The sequence below is a fragment of the Denticeps clupeoides genome, chromosome 12 (genome assembly GCF_900700375.1).
Source record: "Denticeps clupeoides chromosome 12, fDenClu1.1, whole genome shotgun sequence".
Classification (NCBI taxonomy): domain Eukaryota; kingdom Metazoa; phylum Chordata; class Actinopteri; order Clupeiformes; family Denticipitidae; genus Denticeps; species Denticeps clupeoides.
The window spans coordinates 17,710,970-17,730,757 of NC_041718.1; the positions used below are offsets into that span (position 1 = coordinate 17,710,970).

The 19,788-nt window shown below is 46.2% G+C and overlaps 1 protein-coding gene across 2 annotated transcripts; it reads right to left on the minus strand.

The window, feature by feature from the left end:
- Positions 1 to 1,933: 1,933 nt before the first annotated feature.
- si:ch211-236d3.4 (protein FAM107B) lies at positions 1,934 to 19,542 on the minus strand. Of its 2 annotated transcripts, XM_028997994.1 has the most exons (6): positions 19,402 to 19,542; positions 18,952 to 19,293; positions 11,726 to 11,783; positions 6,302 to 6,536; positions 2,684 to 2,834; positions 1,934 to 2,589 (listed from the first exon to the last, which is right to left on the minus strand). In XM_028997994.1, the coding sequence occupies exons 2-6, from the start codon at positions 18,973 to 18,975 to the stop codon at positions 2,473 to 2,475; spliced, it is 585 nt and encodes a 194-aa protein (XP_028853827.1). In that variant the 5' UTR covers positions 18,976 to 19,293; positions 19,402 to 19,542; the 3' UTR covers positions 1,934 to 2,472. The 2 variants fall into 2 exon arrangements, with proteins under 2 accessions (XP_028853827.1, XP_028853828.1); XM_028997995.1 differs by lacking the exons at positions 11,726 to 11,783; positions 18,952 to 19,293; positions 19,402 to 19,542 and adding an exon at positions 10,810 to 10,997.
- Between the last annotated feature and the right edge of the window lie 246 nt (positions 19,543 to 19,788).

The window sequence follows — 19,788 nt, forward strand, 5'->3', positions numbered from 1 at the left end:
CAGCATTTATCAGGTGCCCCCTAAAGACACTCAGGGACACAATGGTAGTAAGTGGGGATTAACCCTATGTCTTTGTATTCCTCTGGTTCATAGACAAATCTCTTGCCTACCAGGCTACAACCACCACAGACCACCTACTGACATCCCTCTATGGATGCAAAATTTACCTCCACAAGGGCGGCTCCAGAATGGTTTGAGAACAAGAGGTCAAAATTCTGATGCTGTGGAGACTGCCTCAATGGGACCTACACAATTTCAATAAGGTGACGTGTAGATAAAGTCCTTGGTGGCATGGGCCCGTGGTCATTTCAGGTTGTAGATCTCTGCAAGCACCTGGTCTTCACTTCTCCTGAAGCTGCTACTCAGCCCCAGCTGTCCATCACTCCGTTCAGGTTCACCTCCAGGCCCACCAGAACAATTAGCCCTTGTGTGGCAGAGCCGAGCAGATCAGGGGGTGAAGATTCTTGGGGATTATACAGAATGGGGGCTGACGGTGTGTGTTTCAAATTGAGGGGACCATGGAGTAAACTGTGTTACTTCTAGAAAGTGCAGTAACATGTTATATAATTACAAAGCGACGCATGGATTTCAGTCTTTTTGCTCAAACCTCAAACCTACTCTCAACCTCCTTCACTTAGACAGTGGGGATGGTGTCCAGCAGTTCTGAATGAGCTCTTGCTCATATTAATGATCATCTCATGAAGATGCTTATGATGATGATGATGGGGTGGTAGCAGTAGCCTATGGGTAACACACTCCAGAATACCCAGGTTCAAATCCCACTTACTACCATTGTGTCCCTGATCAAGACCCAAAATTGCTCCAGGGGGGACTGTCCCTGTAACTGAAAAATGATGACAATGGTTTGCAAGACATTGAGAAGGTAAAGAGATTCAAACATTCTTTGTTTTCTTCGGTTTAATTAGAAATAAAAAAAAAACCCCATCATAGCCTCCAAAGACTCCATGAAGTTGGTGCGTCCAAAGTAATTTTAAAGGCCTGCTTTAAAATTACTGTCACAAACCCTCTGTTCTCTTCTGTTTCATCCGTAAAATTCCTCAGGAAGCACCATTGGGTCCTGGATATTTGGCCTCAGAATAGGGTGACTGGCTCCTTCTAAATGGGCCCAATAGAGGAGCTTAATTCGATCTGTCGTTGAGGGGCCGCCGGTGCATGCCGATGGAACGCGGCTTTGAACAGCTACCGCACCCGGAGAGACGGAATGACCAGAGCTTAACCTGAGCTCAGATCAATTAAAAAAAATAAAAAAATAAAATAAAACAACTCTTTCTTAGTAATTTTCTTTAATATTTTTTCATAGCATTACATTTTAGTATTGATACTGATAGCAGCTGAAATGCATGGATTGCAGTACATTATTTGTTGACCTATAATGCTGTTCAAGCACATTACCAGCTCCACATTATAATAAAAACATGAAATATTAAAAAAAAGCTTATTTACACGTCATGAGTGGAATTACGGTCGTGATCAACATGAAGTGGCCTCATGTAGCGTTAAAGGCAAGTAATAATCAATCAGCATTTTAATAACCCGCCGATGTGCAATCCTTATTCTTAGTGTTGATTACATTTCTAAAGTGCAGCGAACCCCTCTCTGCGGCGACTGAGTGGTAATGCATAACTAAAGACTTGCTCTGTTGCTATGTAACTACATTGTCACGCGTCCACGTAGTCTGGTGTGGTAACAGTCAGGTCGCCTTGGCGGCATGCCGGTCCCCGACCAGGCGCAGGGACGCTGGAAAGGCACTGAAGTGGACACGGGCCCTGTGAGGCCGAGGGTCTCTATCGTACCCCGAAGTGGTGGCCTGCACCGCAGCAGGCAGATCTAATAATCCCCGCGCTCGCTCACCAACAATGACAAATGGTGATGCTGCCGTTCCTCCGGGTGGGAAGTGCAAGTGTTCGATCTCGATTATTGACTCTCTCCTTTTTTTTTTTTTTTTTTTTTGCGAAAGTGACTTGTGCCGATTGTATCTAGCAAGGAAAGTTTTCCAGGCAATCTCTCTCTTTTCCGCCGGTCACGTCTAGATATTTGGCAGCTGGGGAAACGAATGATCCTTGCGCTGAACAGTAGACGCTGCTGATAATGCTGTTGTGTACCCCCTGGTGGCTGAGGCTCGGGGGTCTCGGGTTTTCACTGCAGTTAGAAATCCCACCTGAATCATACGTGCACTGCCCTGCACTCCTGTTCTCGGTCGGGCCACGGACACAAACATTCCAGAAAAGTGTTGGGAATGTAATCATCATCATCATCATCACTGTCATGTTGGCTTAGCTGAGATTGAGAAAGTCTAAAATTTCTGCACTCGCAGGCCAGTGCAGGACGACACCCCCCCGTCTCATATCGGCCACACCCACTTCCCCTGTCCACCTGCACATACTGCACAGCACATACATGTACATGTTCCTGGGAGTTAATCTTCTATGCCATATGGCCCGTATCGACCGCCTACACCTCCTTCTCCCCGCTGTTCCGGAAGGACGTCCTTCTCAAGTTCTCCTTGACTTTGACGAACTCTGGAGCATTCCGGGTTCCATCCAGCTGCTTCTCTTGCTCCTGCTCCATCTGCAACACAGACACACTCCACATAACACCCAGCGAAGGTGACCTAACCCCCTCATGTCCTGGTCCAAATTTTTGCATCTCTCTCCAGCTTCACCTCCTCTAGCTCCTTTCTTCTCTTAAGCAGCTCCTGCTCCAGGGGCGAGATCTTCTTACGCGCCTCTTCCTCCTGTTTCCTCTGTTTTATCATCTGCTCTCTCTTCCTCTGCTCCAGAACACGCTGCAGCTCTGGTTTGCTTTCCACGCCCCTGCACGTGTGCATAGGCAGACATACATGTAGACTGTAGAGGTTTATACATCTGGCCACCAGAGGGCACTCTTGCCACATCAAGCATAAAACACTCCCCTATAAACATAACACCATCAATAAGTGCAACATGGTAAATTATAATCGTTTTGACGAGTCTGTTTATTTGAGAATTACCACATCCTTGCTCTCTATTGGCTATGCGAGTGAAAATAACTTTGTATGAGACGCACAGCTAAATAAACTGTTGTGTTGTCTGGCGTGTCAGGTCCCTTTGCTCGAATGGCTCTCCACTTGTTATCGGCGACATCAGAAACGACAGGAACAGCCTGGGCTGTCTCCCTGAGACGCCTGAGACGTCACCCGTCTTGGAAAAGGCCCTGGTGGCGACGGCGGCGAGTGCACAGCGCCCTGGGTCTGCTGGCAGTCAGCCCCGTCTCCTTCCATCCCTCACTCACATGCACACACTGTACACTGTACACCGCCCGACGACTGCTAATTAAATCACGCCGCCGCCTCATCCTTCCACGGGGAGGTGGGCTCGCGGGTCGTGCAAGGTGAGAAGCAGAGGAAGGGCTGGTCCATGGGAGGCACAATTAGCGCTCGGTGTCCGTCAAACGGAGCAGACAGTGAAGCAACAACAAACAAACAAGCAGGCAATTAATGAGGAGGCAGAGAGAACATCAACCCCCCTGAGCATTGGAGAAAAAAAGAAGAGCACTTAACCAAACAGGTGGAGGAATGACTTGCATCTGCATTTTCCCTTCCGATGGAATACTGATCATCCTGGGCTTGGGTTTCATGTCAAATGTGTCTATTAATGTTGTCACCAGATGGAATATTGTACATCAGATGTACATCAGACGTAATCAGAATCCCGATCTGCAAAGCACCGTCCCCACACACTGCTCCCCGGGCGCCTGTCATGGCCTCCCACTGCTCACCAAGGGTGATGGTTAAAAGCAGAGGACACATTTCGTTGTTTCATCGTGTGCTGTGCTGCAGTGGATAACAATGACAATCGCTTTCACTTAAATTAATATAGTACAGATCTTCATCCAAAATGGCTGCAGCTCAAAGATACAATACTTGGATATTTCCATAAGGTCAGCTGTCTTGGTAGTGTGGTGTTGATACATTTAGACGCCCTTATCCAGAGCGACTTACAATCAGTAGTGACAGGGACTGTCCCCCCCTTGGAGACACTTAGGGTTAAGTGTCTTGCTCAGGGACACAATGGTAGTAAGTGGGATTTGAACCTGGGTCTTCTGGTTCATTGGCGAGTGTGTTACCCACTAGGCTACTAGCACCCTTGTTGATGAAACGGAACGTTCATAAATGCTATTAGCACATTTGTATGGCACCAATGAACAGTGTTCTCATATTAAGTCTAATGCCTTAATTTGGTGGGAAAATTGTTTTGCAACCTTTTTACAGCAAATAAGATGATGTTTTTATTATTCAGTACCTGGAGTCTCTCTTATTAAATTGAGGTTAGCATTAAATTACATTCATTTGGGCAGTGGTGGCCTAGCGGTGTAGGAAGTGGCCCCATAATCAGAAGGCTGCTGGTTCGAATCCTGATCCACTGAGGTGCCACTGGGCAAAGCACCGTCCCCACACGCTGCTCCCTGGGCGCCTGTCATGGCGGCCCACTGCTCACCAAAGGTGACGGTTAAAAGCAGAGGACACATTTCGTTGTGTCACCGTGTGCTGTGATGTAGTGTTTCACAATGACATCACTTTCATTTGGCAGAGGTTTGCATCCAAAGCGACTTGCAGACATGCAGGCTAACAATTGAACTAAACTATAATGGGAATCAAATGCTGTTGAAAAAGATGGTCAATTCTAAAGAATGTGACTCCCTTTTGGCACTTGAAGTAGCCACCCCACACCCCCTTTTAAGCAACTGCTGTTTGCAGGATTGCCGTCTTCCCCGTCTCAATACTCCTGAACGTCGCTGTCACTCAGGCAGCTTATAAAGGCCTTATCTGCTGGCCGGTGGTGATGGAGGAGTGGTCTCCTCCGGGGCGGGTCCCCGGCAGCTCCCTTCCAGCTGCAGTGTGGGCACCACCCCACCAGATACCGGCTTAATTGCAAACGCGGCACCGCGCCAGCCCACTGTACCTCCGCAGCTCTGCCGGCGGCGGGGCGGAATGAACTCCCCGTGTCTTGGCAGTGGATTCATCTGATAGGCGCCAAACAAGCTCAGGTCTCGGCGCCACTGTGTGCTTCACATACCTTTACTGGGGGCCAGAGTTTATCGGCCCCCAGACCCCCGACGTTAATACATGGACAGTTTCTGCAGATGAAATCACGGAGATTCGTGTAAATCTGCTCCGTTGAGCTTTTATCTGTCCCCTGTCATGGCGGTAAAGAAGGTGACTGCTTTATAGTTTGTAGCTGCATAAACCTCCCCGATAAGCATGTGTGTGTAAATACGAGGGAGGCAGGCGAGCGAGGTGGCGTGTGAAGGGCCCGGATCTTTTCAGAGTCCCCGAGGCACATAAAGGCGCTACTGTTATCCCCTCGGAGGGGCTGGGCTGCCCAGCGTCCTTCACTGAAGACATGAGAGGATCTAAACACTTCAGTGACGGGGAGGGGTCATTGTACTGAGTTGTTGCCTAGCAACAATGGGACACAAAAAAGTAGCCTAATTCCAGCAGGCATGTGAATTAATTATGGAACACTCTCTCTTTTTATTCTTACAGTTTAACAGCAACTTTCTGGCTTTTGAAAAAAACTTACGCAGTCTTTTTGCTTGTTGGTGTAACATATCCAGCTCCCAAAAATCACTTTCGCAATCAAGGTATAGTTCGGTATAGTCAAACCTGTCATTATGCTTCTTACTCACGTCTGCTACCTGCACCCTGCAGTGTGGAAAGACATGTTCCGCGTGGCACTGTACATTTAACGGGATCAGTAGGAAATTACCTGCTTGAGAAAGATAAGAATTCATTTTCGGGCCGCCTCCTTGTCTTGCCAAGGAATCCCAGGCCTGAGACACCCCAAAGAAAACTATTTCCATCATCATTACTGCTGTGTTTTGCAGTTCATGTTTCATTTGTTCCAGTAGTGGGTTTTGCTCACTGAACACCTGACTGCTGGAACTCGTAGTTTGTCGCACAAGATTAGCTACTTAGGATATACTGTATATACAAGAGATGCATGTGAGTTTAGGAGTATATCCTGACTCCTGACCTTTGACCTTTCCCACATGATGCCATGCCCACGCTGAAGCTCACACTGAGATTTATATAATTAACGGGCTATAAAAAAATAAGCGCTAAGAGTTAAACCTCGTTATGGACGGACCGTACAGTGAATTGGAGTGTTACATAATTTAAAGTGCATGCACTAATATTGAAATGCACGAATGCATCAAAACGTACAAATTGTTCATACAGTCAGTGTGACGCTGTTGCCTGACACTCAGAAGGTGTGGGATCGAAGGGGAAAACCCATACCGTTTATGGTTCATGAGCAGCTCCCTGTGCAGTTCCTGGTGGCTTTTAGAGGCTTTTACGGGATTAATGAGCTTTTTGGGCTTGATGAGATCATCTTCCCCTTCCATGTAATCCGGCTGAGCCGCATAACCGGCCACTGGGGGAGGGTCTCCATGGGGGTACCCGAAAGGGTCCCTGTGCCCGTGAGCAAGGCCCTGCTGCGCTCGTTCCCAGTTAAGGTCTGCATAGGCTGAGGCTGGAAAAGAGAGAGAGAGAGAGAGAGAGTGCGACAGAGTCATTTGTGTACCCAGATGCATTCCGACAAGTGAGTAATAGTCTGACAGGTGCTGAGGTGCCACGGATGCTAACTGCACACCTTAGTGTAAGGTGTGAGGACACGGACCAGTTCAGTTTCACATGTTATGGACCATTACACCTGTACCTTCCCACACTTGCACTCTCAAGTACCCCAGATGCGGTGGAAGTGACAGACAAACTGCTATAACGCCACTTTTACTCTTACTGACACACACTCTTCATTAGGGTAGAAGACTGTAATAACTTTGTAAGCACTTCTCTTTGAAACAAAAAGAGTCAAGCCAACTAGTGAGGAGCCACTCCCTGCTCGTCTTCTTCGTCAACATTAAAGGGCACCTGATCCTGAGAAGATGCTAGAAACAAGATCAGGTGTCATATGCACTAAGGCCAGAGATGAACAATGAAGGCTTTCTGATGTGCAACCAGAGCCACCTCCTCTCTGCAATATTAAAAAAGCCTCCTGACTGTCTTAGTGCTTCCTAATCAAGGCAGGTGAGAGGTTGGTCGGCAGGAAATTGCAAACAAGATTTGCGCCGAAATGTGATTTCAGAAGGCTGAGCACCCGCAGACTTTAACCCTCACTGTTAGCATTGGTCAGTAGAGTGTGCTCCAGTGTAATCATCTAGCACATATTCACCCATTCAATCCCTTCCGTTTGATGAAAATGAAGGAACTCTGATGAAGAGTGTGTGCGGTAGAGAGAGGAACTGATGCTGGAAACGCCGAGGGTTTTGTGAGAAGCTCGAGAACAACAATAATAAGTGAAAGAGAAGTGATTGTCGCTTTTAACCCGTCACCTTGGTGAGCAGTGGCCAGTCTGTGCTCAGAGGCACCTTTGGCGGGTTGGGATTTGAACCGGCAACTTTCTGAATTTCCCTTACCCACTAGGCCACCATTGCCCACATAAACGTATGTGGGACTGGGTATACGACATGATTGTAATGCAAACTTTTTGCAAGCCCCACATTGGCAACAACCTGCCTTTGTATGGGCCAAAAATGCGAGATTCCTCAGATTTAAAACCAAAACATTGTTTGTGAGTGCTCTGCAGATGCTGAGGATGCACAGATGCACCCTTGAAAAAAATCCCGAGTGGATGACGTGGAATTTGCAGATTATTAAGTAAACTTGACAGATGAATGGACCTTTGAAACAGTCCGATCGGGTGCTAATGATGAAATTTCGCGACACCCCAACACATCCGGCAGCCCCATCCTGCGATGCAGCTGGTGCAGCTTGTCTCCTCCAGCCACGGGTGCCAATCATCTCGTTTCTTCTTCGACATAGCAGAATCTAATCCACGCGTTGGGATCACGCTGGGCCCGCGCTTCTAAATGAGTGCGTGAAGTACAGTCTTAACAATCACAGCGTTATCAATTTGTCCTTTCCTGGTACTGCGTGTGTCGCTGTAAACAAGCTTCAGGAGGGACGTCAATCAAGCAGTCAATAAAGGTGGAAAACAAACACCCGTAGGAGCACGAGGACGCGGTTTGGGAGCCGTTTTGAGGAGCACAATTAAGCAAAGGCAGGGAGCCTGTATGCCAGCCGGGAGGCCGTGAGGAGATTTCATATTCGGCTCTCTGGGAAAGACTGAGTGACAGTGAGTGGACACAGGCCTGCCAGCTAAATGTAATTACAGAGCTCAGCTAAAGTGGACTCGCAGGGTTATTAAGGTAGTGTTGTCCAAAAGCAGCTTACGCAATCATTTGTGAATGTGTGTGTGTGTGTGTGTCCGTGCATGTGTGTGTGCTCACATGTGTGTCTTTCGGTTACTCAAGCTGGGAATTGGAATGACCCCTCTTCAGGCAACGCTGACAAACCCACAAGGTCTAATTAACACAGCTCCCTCTGTGTGTGTGTGTGTGTGTGTGTGTGTGTATGTATGTAAAAAACATGCATGTTTTACCAATGTCAGAGCGAATAGGGCAAACTGTTATGCAATTAATCTACAGCATTCCCATTTTCTACGCTCATTCAGGCTTAAATCAAAAAGAGAATCTTCCGTCAGAGGATGAGACCCATTCTACTACATGGGGGGGTCGAGAGAAACCCGATCTCTATGAAAAACGTTCATCTGTTAGGCTGTCATTTTATCCATGTTCTCATTGATTTTGTATCAATGACATGGTGGAGAGCAGCAGTCTGGCCACAAAGGGTTTTCTGTGTCTGGTGAGAGAGTTAATATGATCCAGATTCAATGTCTAATGTATCTGGCTCCAGCCCTCATGACCTTCCCCTCATCCTGTGGAGCTACAGTACAGTGATTTGTATAAGTAACTGCACCGATGAATCAGGTCTCCTCGCCCAGTTGGACAGCAGGACACTTACCTTACATGACACTATATTGCTATTGTTGAAGACACATTTTATGTTTCTGTTGTAGTTGGCATAGGAACTGCTGACTTACTCTGAATGGCACGATATCTTAATTTTAGTCCTCACATCGTTACTATAGGCAGTCTAGCTATACATTTTAAATTGCATGGTAGGGATTGTTTTTTAGAAGTCATTTACATCTACAAATAATCAACACAGAAATTATATACCTACAATATACCTACAATTCACTAGAAGAAAATCATAATCTTTTACAACTTTAATATAATCTGAAAATTCTAATATCATAATACCACAAAAATTATTTCTCAGAGAATGATTATTTCAGAAAGGTGTGAAAAACAGAAGGCAAACTGAATACATTAGGAATTGTCTTTGTGTGTAATTTAAATGCTAGCTACTAATGATACATGAGTGCCTAAAAACTATATTAACATTTTAACATTCCACAGCATTTTTTTCCACACATCCACAATTTGTCAGAAACAAAAATGTGGACTAAATCCATGCCTGGCTTGTCAGAAAGAAACTCAAATGGTTTCTTTCCTCGTCTCTCCATTCTCATTGTATACAAACAGAACACAGGCGGTTGCCATGGCGACGTCAGCTTTGGCCCATGGATGCCCAGAACTGCTTGTCTCCCATGGGGCTGCGAGGGCGGGGCTCTTTTCCCATAATACACTCTGAATAATACGACCCTGAGTTCACCATGAAATTCAGCCCCCAAAATCATTGGGGTCATTATCATGCAAAAGGGCTTGTCGCTCGAGTGAAAGGCGTCCCAGCGCTGGGAACCACGTCCAAACGCAGCATAAATATTAACATTACGCTTCGTTTCGGAGATCATTTCTTAGCCATTTGCCGTCGTTTTCAGGCCTGAGGGTGTCGTGTCCATTAAAATGAGAGCGGCGGTACGGCGAGCCTGTTCAAACAGAGTCAGGCGCTGCGACTGTGCATGCTGATGTCACTTCCCCCGTTAGCTGTCCAAACACGCTCCGCACACAGCGAGCCTGATGAGCTCTACGCCACTTGTTCTGTCCTGGTAGGTGGACCTTGCATTTTGCGACCAGAACAAACATTCCACTGAGATAGTGGAGCGAGGGGGTGACGGCATTGCGAAAGATTTGCCAAAGGCTACAGTCAACATGGGCCACCGTGCGAGATTGATTGTCAAGTGTGTTAAGGGCCATACTTCACTATTGATTCAGGTCGGACGGGCACGCGGGGGAAAAGTTAGGCTGTGCTGAAGGTAACATTTTACATGACGGGGACGGCAGTGTGGACAAGGTGAACCATCGCGTGACAAAATTTTCTGACATCCAGGTTTAAATAAACAAGCAGATGAACAAATGTATATTTTTTAAAACCTGGACAACCTCCCATGGCGGTACACACAGCTCCCAGAGCAGCTATTCACCGGCCCGCTGCTTGGGGAGGCAATCAGTAACCACGCGGTACACAAGCTCAGGCAGAGCACCTTCCTCTCACTCCAGACCCAGCGGCCCGTGGTTTTTTTTCCGCTGGAACGAGGAGTTTCTTTCGATGAGATCAGGTCTCTTGGTTACGGGCGGGTCTCTGTTTTGGCTCCCTTTGCCAGAATATGCAGAAGCGCAAAACACAAACAGGGTCATTTAGAGAACTTTTCCTAGGTGTAACGCATGCTTAAAGTTGGGCAAGAGGTGTTTTACAGCGATCGCACGTACGCAAGTCACATTTTACACCTTGCTTTACATGTCTGACTAATTGCAAAAGGAACAAACCTCTTACAATCCTTCTATAATCTGAAATGGAGTTTTTTTAAAAGAAGATTCCCTTTGCAGGCACAATCCATTACATGCTGTGTTCTACACACCTGAAATCTTCCCGCTGCTTACCTGACTTGACCAGGACTTCTCTGGGTCTCTGTTCCTCAGTCAGGGGGCCGTGGGTGACTCTGTGGGCCATGCCTGTCTGATTCCGTCTTACGGGACTCTACATTTGTCTGCGGGGGCCGGCCGGAGACTGTACTGCCAAAACTCCTTTACGTTCATGCCTCCCTGCCCTCACTAGTGTAAACAGTCACATGACCTGCAGGCATTTCTCGGCCCCGCCTCCCTCCCTCCCTCCCTCCCTCGTTTCTCTGTGAGCACACTCTCTGATCTACAGGGGTCTCTGTCTGTCGGGATTAGAGGAGCTAAACTCCCTCTCTCTCTGGGAGAGCTTGTATTAACTGTGGATCAGCCCTGCATTCTCTTCGCTGTATTAATTCACCTAAAATTAGATATGATTTTTTTTTTTATATGAAATATATGACATGATTTTTTTTTATATATGAAATTTCCATGGACATATTTTTCTACTATAAGGTGTTAATATGGTCAGTTATGGTCATAAATATGTGATCATGTGACTTTCCCCATCTAGTACATGAATAAGAAGTAACTTCTAGATATTTAAAAAAAAAACTTTTTAAAAGCATTCAGGGAAATAAATCTAAAATAACTTCCGTTCATCCCCTTAGTATCAACTTCACATTCTTGCAATAATTGATGAGGCCTTTGCTTTGGTGTATGTCTGGAAGGTGCCGGTTAATCGCTAACACGTGAACTGGTAAGCATTAACACCAGTACCTATTCGCTGTGCACGCTGTGCCCATAAGCATCTGGTGGAATTCACTGCCCGCCCTCCACACGCGGCCAATTACAAGACAGAACATGCAGAGGAGAAGGATGAGAGATAAGGCTGCATTGTTACGGCCGCGGCCTGGAGCCTTTATTGTTCCGTGTGCCTGAAACATGAGAGCGGACTCACCTGTACCATTCAGGTGTTTTCCAGTTTTCACACACTGGGGCTCGATGTTGTACGCCTTCTGCAGGGAGAGAGACGGAGAGAGGGAGAGAGAGAGAGAGCGGAAAAGTGGGTGAACAGAGGCAAACCCACACCAGCCTGCCCAGTAATGGCATCATTCATGCCTGGTCATTATTTCTCTGCCAGTCCTGCCGGCGGCGTATTGATCTGATATTATCTCTGAAAGGCATCGCTGCTCTGAAAGATGGGAGCTTCTCAACAGTGCCTCTGAGGCAGATAACATTAATTGTCGGGATTTCTGATAGCTCCAGCTCTTCTTCGCGCTCGCATTAGTGGCTCACAGAGACCTTTGCCTCCGTTTTGAACACCCACACCCCAAGTGCTTCGCAGGGGTGGGATGAAATCCCAGGCAGGGCCCTTTGGAAGGGCCCGCGGTTGAGTGAAAGGATATTGTGTTGCCGTCTATGGTTGCTAGGAGAAGTCTCCTCAGGCTCGGTGCTGTGACAAGGCCCTCGCTGTCCTGTTCCCCTCAGCATTACTAATGGGGTGGTCTGGAGGGGTGGCCTGTTAATCCACTGGTGGGACATGAGGTGAATTCGGACCAGGGTGGGGAGGTTTGGGTTATAAAAGGAGGGAATGAATGAGTGATCGCTTTCTTCTTTCCTAGAAAATTCAAGTCACTGTGCTGAGACAAGTTGCTTGTTGTGCACGGCGGCCTAAAAAAGGTGGAAAATACAGCAGGAAAATACACTAGACCATGATGTTCCACTGCAAATGATCACAGCATTGCATTTTACCTTTACACATTTATCTACTTTAATGTAGAACACTTCCATTTTCTCTTCTGTTGAATCAACTAAAGCTGATCTCAAGTCAGAACAACGTTAATGTTAAATAAATTGGTTCAGTATGTAATTGTTATGTTTGAAACATTCATTGCTTTTTCTAGCATACATTGCTCTGATGTTAACAAATGACACATCTAGCAAAATGGCTTCTTAATATTACAGTTGGGTGACAGATGATTAATAAATAAAGGGTGGTAGTAGCCTAGTGGGTAACACACTCGCCTACGAACCAGAAGACCCAGGATCAAATCCCACTTACTACCATTGTGTCCCTGAGCAAGAACCCTAAGTTGCTCCAGGGGGGGACTGTCCCTGTAACTACTGATTGCAAGTCGCTCTGGATAAGGCCGTCTGATAAATGCTGTAAATGTAAATGTAAACAGCTGAGAAATGGACTTAAGTAAATGAGCAATGGTAGGTGGTGGCCACTGGTGGCCAGATGATGGTAGTGCAGGAATGTCACTGATCTTAAGCAATTCTGATAAAGAACAAATAGCTCAAAATAACACATTTAGTGGATGTTTGTGCGTATTAATGTTTCAGAGACCAAATTATTCTCAAATTCAGCAATAATTATCCAGGTCCCACCTACCCCGTGCATTATTAGGTTGTAAATCTCCTGACTATTGATTGATAGTTGGAAGAAACTACCTTCTTTCAGGTGGGGACCCAGGAACAACGTCTTAGGTCAAGAATAAGCACAATGATCATGAAGGGTCACTGTCACCAATATTTCCTTCATGAAATATTTATTTCCTTCCATGAAGAGGCATCAGGACTCAAGTGTCACTGAATGCTTGAAATCGTGTGAGATCATATCAATAAATCCCAAGCCAACTAAACGCCCATGGAGACTTTATTACATAGCATCTCCAACATCATCGTCACAATGCAGTCCCACCAGTGACGGTACCAGAAACACAAATATTGAAGGTCTAAATAATCTGAGGTGCTCATGATCTGAGTTGAGAACCGCAGGAGTTGAGGACCGTCCAGAACAAAATATCAACTTGCTGACCTTAAAGCACATGAGAGCACCTAGCGTAGAACGTAGATTCTCCTGAGTGACCTTTTGTCTCTGCTGATGGAAAAATCAAAGCAGAAGAGTCCCTGGGGTTGTGCACACCATGTAAAGGCCGCGGTGAAATGAGTCCAGAAGATCCACACCAGCGGAGAGCCGCAGTGACCTAGTCAAGTGAACCGCATTGTTTTGTCTAGGTAATCCAGACGCCTCATTTCCCTCAAGTTTCCTGTTGCTAGCCACCTGACCTTTTGTGTTCTGAATTCTGTTTGATTTGCCTCATGTTTTATTAACCCCCATCGCAAAAGTGGCCCTGTGTGCCTCCATGGTGACATGCTTGAAATAAGTCCTGGACAAAAAGTTTTTTTTTTTAATAGATTTTGACCCCGTTATGCTGCTCCAGTTTCAGGATGTGGGTTCTCAGGTTGCTCAGACAACAAACAATTAATAGGGGCCACAGGAGCAGAGCATGAGACGGGGCTAATTATACCAGACCCGCAAAAGATCACTCTTTGACTGGCACGTGAAGCCATGTTGACCTTTACAGCGGCACGGTTTTTCTGCCCATTTCATCAGCATTTTGGTCACCGATGACCATCTGCCTGGATAAGTTATGTAAATACGGCCAGTTGGCATCCATGCGCTGGCCTGATTCACTTCTTTCGATATTCTGTGCTTTTTATTATCCGTCCAAGCGTTGTCATGACAAGGGAAATGAATGGAGTCTGTGACGCGGACTCCTGATGCGATGAAAGGGCAGTTTTAAAGCAGCTCCTGGGGGCACGCTTTTAAAATTGTCCCCAAGAGGCGACGCACACCTCCACCATGTCAGTGCAGCGGCACCCGCAGCAGTCAGTGTCTGTCCAATGCGACCGCAAAACCATTAACACAGCATCTCAGTAGGGCAACCTGACCTCAGCTGATCTTGGAACTGCAAAAAAACTAAAAGTTTTATTTTTTATTTTTTTTTACAAAAGTGCTTTTACAGGAGTGCACCACATGTGATGTAATTCACACATCCCAACACAGGCAACACAAACACATCTCAGTTCAGTCAATATAATAAAAGCTTAATCAGTATTGTCTACAGTTCAAGCAAAATTGCATTAGTAATTTTAATATGAATTCAATTATGCTCCTGTTGAAATTATAACTTATATTATATTATTTAACTTATGCAGGCTGTTTACACATTATGTCAAGATGTCAGTGCAAAGTTTAGTGTAGTTCTGCCATCTAGTGGAATGGAATGAGTTTGAAACATATCAGTGCTATGCAAACCAAGGAAAATGAATAAATATAAATATATATATTTTATGACTATTTTATTTTTATTTCATATTATGTCTTTCATACAAATGAATTGTGGTTGGTTGTGTGGGCAGTTGTGACTGTACAGAACGGATTGTACAGAACGGATTAGTACATTACATTGTTGTAGCATGATAAACTCATGTTTGAAGTCAGGTCTGCAGGCAAGGGGGACTGTCCCTGTAACTACTGATTTTAAGTCGCTCTGGATAAAGGGCGTCTGATAAATGCTGTAAATGTAAATGTAAGTGGAAGTCTGTGCAAATAACACATCAGTTTTTTTTCGTGATTTTGTTCCTTTCAGTAAAATGATGGGTATAACTTTGGTCGAATTTTAATGAGGACACCTTGACACAGCGAAAGACAAACACCATCTGTTGGCAGGGAGCTACAGCTGGGCTTTGCCACCTTGTGTCCGGGCTCTCCAGACCCGTGGCAGGCAGAAGGAGGCTGGCCAGCATTCAGGTGCGGATCTGGGATTAGGCTGTATCTCACAATGGGACTAAAACAAACATTGTCCTGTCCCCGTGGTCACACAGGGCCATTCTGGTTTCGGGATGATAAGGCACGTGCGGCAGTGATGAAATTATAAAAATGTTTTGATATTAAGCAATATGTGGCATTTCACAACACCAGGTAACATATATTGCAGCCCTGTGTGATTGCAAAAAATGTAGATTGACCTGGTAACTGGTATGGTGTATTGATACTGTTTATTGTTTTATGGATTATTGATATATTACCTTATCCCATACTTGTCCTGTTTTTTGAAAATTATATATTCACTACTATATTACTACCCCAAAATATGTTTTGTTATCACTGAACCCTTTTCAAAAATTGACTCAAGCCTCAATAGAACATTAAATAAAAGCAATGAAACAGAATCTTTAATTAAGTTTCTGCATGTGTGGTGTTGACGGGCACAAGCTAAAACCCTCCAAAATGAGAGATTTGCATGCATCTCTCGGCTGTCAATCATTGGTTTCCTGCAATTTTAATTATTTCTGGGTGACAGAAAGAATAACACATGGACAAAAATGGTTATGGTTAGTTACTCTTCAAGAGACCAATAACTTCAATGTGGCTCTTTCTTATTTCATCTATTTCTGCAAAGGACGCCAAACAAGTTCCACGCTTCGTGCGTTGCACTGCGATTACCACCAGTCTGAAAGCAACTCCTCAGGACACATGTGTACTCCTTTAGGTGTGTTACGGCACCTCTTTTCAGCGGTCCTCCTTGCTAAATATGCACATTCGTGCGGTTATGGATCCAGGAAAAGCCCAACAAAAGAAGGAATTGTGTCTGTAATTGCCATGTGCTTGTTGCCACAGTAATAACCCTCTACTGGACAGATAAAGCCCTTGTGTATGAGACTCTAAACTCATTACCAATGTTGCCATGAAAGGGGTAATTATCCGTAAAGGCCTTTCTCATAATATGAATTCATTTGCATTTCAAACAGGATTGCTATGGCTTCATCGTCAAGACGTAATAATTTCTTATACTGAAAGGACTGCTGTCTGTAATTCAGCAGTTTTTACACTTAACAATGAGCATATAGATCATTGAGAGTATTGATTGATGCAATATGTCACTTAATTTTCCGATGGCCTTAAAATCCTCCAAAACAGATCAGTTGCAGCATAAAATGGCTGGTTTCACTGTAACTTTTTAAAGAACTTGCAATGCATGCTACAATGTTTTTAGGTGGTGCTTAATCTTAGATATCTGCCATATCTTATTTTTTTTGCTGCTTGACAATAACAGACACAGCTGGAATAATAGAAGCAGCATGCAAACATGTATATCGTTCTCGGCATGCTTGTAATTGCAGTCAGTCTGTGGTGCAGACTGTGGTGTAGTTAGACCCAGACTTGTGTGTGTTTCGATGATATTCTCACACACGTCAATTTAACCAATTTCACCAACACACATCACTCCTTAGTCCGCTTGGAGAGTGATTCCTCAAAATCCGTGGACCTACTACTGTCTCCATTGGCAGAAAAAAGAAGGTAAAATGCATGCCCGGGCAGGTCACCATTTAGCATGGTCACCAGTTGATCCGTAACACCACAACCAGACACAAGGAAGGCGAAACAACACAGACCAATGCCTGGACTGCCTTTTCACAATCTGCGCACAGGGGACAGTTTCTCTAGGAAGTTTCTCCAATTCCCTAGATGAACAGAAAATACCAAGACTATTTCTGCCCTCCCTCTGCTGTAGAAATAAAATAGTTTACAGTTTACTGGGTTGTAACTCGTTTCTTGCCCATCTCTACGCATATTTACTGTAGTCTACTCCACAATGAGGTTGGATAAACACAAGCTCCCTATCATTCAGATACCGAACAGGCTGGGGTTGAACAATGAGACCCTTGTAAACTTTTGGCTTTGTAAACTGAAATCTTTATTAGATCGAGCCACTAATTGAACTATTATGCGAATGAATTGGGTTTAAGTGGCCAGCGGTGGACTGCACAGATTACTAGCTCCTTGTGCTTTAATGAAGAACCCTTAATTGCACCTTGCTCTGCTTACATTTGTGGAAGCAGAATTTGTGAAATGCTGCAATGTTGTTGATGCACATTTTACAAAAAGTAAGAAGAAATAGCTCAGAAAACCATGGGATGGGAGTCACATGCACTTGTTATTGCGCCGGTACAAGTGGCTCGCAATTATTTTGGATAATTCAGAACGGATTTCCACTGATTGACTTAATCTTGCACAGTAGGTCTTTGGAACAACTGAGCCTTAAGTCCACCTGACGCCGCGCTTAGCAGCCGGCAATCACATGCGAATGGCCGAGAGGGCCTGAGATCCCTGCCGCGGCTAACCAGCCCCTCGTTATGAGCACAGAGGTCATCAGATTCCCCGTTGACACTTCTATTAGTTCCCATAGTGATTTGGCTTCTTTGTCTCGCTTCAGATTTTGCCTGTTTGTTGGACCGTACCATTTCTCCAAAGGGCCGGGACACATTTACATTTACGGCATTTATCTTACAATCAGCATTTACAGGCACAGTCTCCGTGGACACTCTCAGGCTTAAGTGTCTTGCTCAGGGACACAGTGGTAGTAAGTGGGGTTTGAACCTGGGTCTTCTGGTTCATAGGACAGTGTTTTACCCACTAGGCTATTCATTTTAAACTGTCTTGTGTATTTAGGTATGATGCAAAGTACAAATGTCGTTAATGGGAAGTAAATATCTCTGAGACAGGGGTAGATGAAAGTTAAGGCTTTCACCCGCCCCTCCCCGCCGGCCTCTGTGTGAAAGAGAGCGTTGTGCAGCGAGGGCTGGTACCAGTGCAGTGCGGTCTGGTCTGGGTATTCACATGGTGCCAAATGGACCCGGAAGCTGGCAGCGCGGGTGAAATTACAGAGCCGGCGCGCTCTGACATTTCCAGCCCTCTCGCGGAGCCCGCTGCCCAGATTCCTGGAAGAGCTTGCCGGGCATTCGTAACGCGGTTAACCCGTCCGGAATGACCAACCAGTGCAGGCCTGTTCACTGGCCTCTTCCTCGTGGAGGCCAAAGCGAGGGGGAGCACCGCCCCCACTGGCCTCATTGGTCAGCATGAGGAATCGCTGCATGTCTGAGGCCAAAATTGGTCTCATTTTAAGCAAAGCACCCCCCCCCCCCCCCCTCTCATGTGGCTTGTGTAGGTGCTGAAAGGGTGCACTAATCCAACATTAACCCTGCCTGGACCAGCTGTCCTTCCCGAAACTCTGGGAACTCTGGGAAGCCAAAAACATGCATCCTGACCTGCTGGCACCAGGGCACCTGCGAAGGCAACTGATTCATGTAAAGGAGACTTTGCGGGTTAATAAGAAACCCTGAAGCATGCGTGCCATTCTGTCAGCGCCACAGAGTCATCGTGAGAAATGAAACAAACGAACTCTGTGTTTATAAAAATGCATGTCTGGAGCTACAGGTACATCATTTCTACATTTAAGCATTGAGAACCCACTTTAACCTGCCTGTTTTAGTTTATGAACGCAGACTCAGCCGAACAGGCCATGCGGCTCGGCAGTATCTCGCTGCACTTACTTTCTTCCCATAAGAGACCCCCATGCTGTCCTCCGCGCTGCCACGCCCCTCCTATCGCCTCTCAGGTGCTGTTCCGCTGCAGTTTCCAGAGTGTTCCCTGAGCTCCAGCAGTCCTCCGGGGCAAGGCTTGCGCAGACTGCTGCCGTGTCCAGCCAGCCTGCGGCGGGAGGGGTGGAAGAAAAGATCCTCCTCGCGCACCCTGGCACCTTGACAAGGGTAGTGTCAAGGGGGGCGGGATATTTATAACGCCTGAATCTGAGTGGGTGGGTCGGCTGCTTGACAAGTGTGATCCCTGCGGGGGGATCTGAACTATGACAAGGTCAGAAGATGAGCCTCAGAACCCTGAGAGAGAGAGAGAGCAGCAGAAATCAGACAGAAGATGAGAGAGACCAGACCTGACCCCTCTTTGCCACCTGTTGCAAACCTATTCCCAACTGTCACTGGACTTACAGTCAACAGGAAGATTATGGTAATTGCCGGCGACAGAGCAGGAAGCCTGAGAGAGCAGCGCATGACGGCGTGGCCGGAGGGACAGTGACCGCGCAGAGTCACCGGAACACGGAGCTGCAGGCGTAAGCAGCAGGTCCCCAGTTTGCGAGCACGGCTGAAATGTGGCAGTGGCCACTGATTGGTCATTCATCTGTGGGGGGGGGGTGACATCAGAGATGACCTCTCTGCCTCTCTCTCTAGAAGAGCAGCCGTGGGACGCCCACAGGACTCCCAGGGGCACGGCCATACTGCAGTCACACAAAGTTGAGGTTCTTCTTCATTGTTCTCATGTAAAGCACTGACGCAACGCCAGAGTAAATACTGAAGCAAATACTGAAATATGAGTAA

What these genes read in the sequence shown, in the direction of transcription:
- si:ch211-236d3.4 (XM_028997994.1), bottom strand. Translation starts at nt 18,975, where the DNA reads ATGGGGGTCTCTTATGGGAAGAAA. An exon ending in CTGCTCATGAACCATAAACG is followed by an intron (nt 2,835 to 6,301) that starts GTATGGGTTTTC and finishes GCACACGTGCAG; the next exon opens with GGGCGTGGAAAGCAAACCAG. An exon ending in GAAGAAAGGAGCTAGAGGAG is followed by an intron (nt 2,590 to 2,683) that starts GTGAAGCTGGAG and finishes TCTGTGTTGCAG; the next exon opens with ATGGAGCAGGAGCAAGAGAA.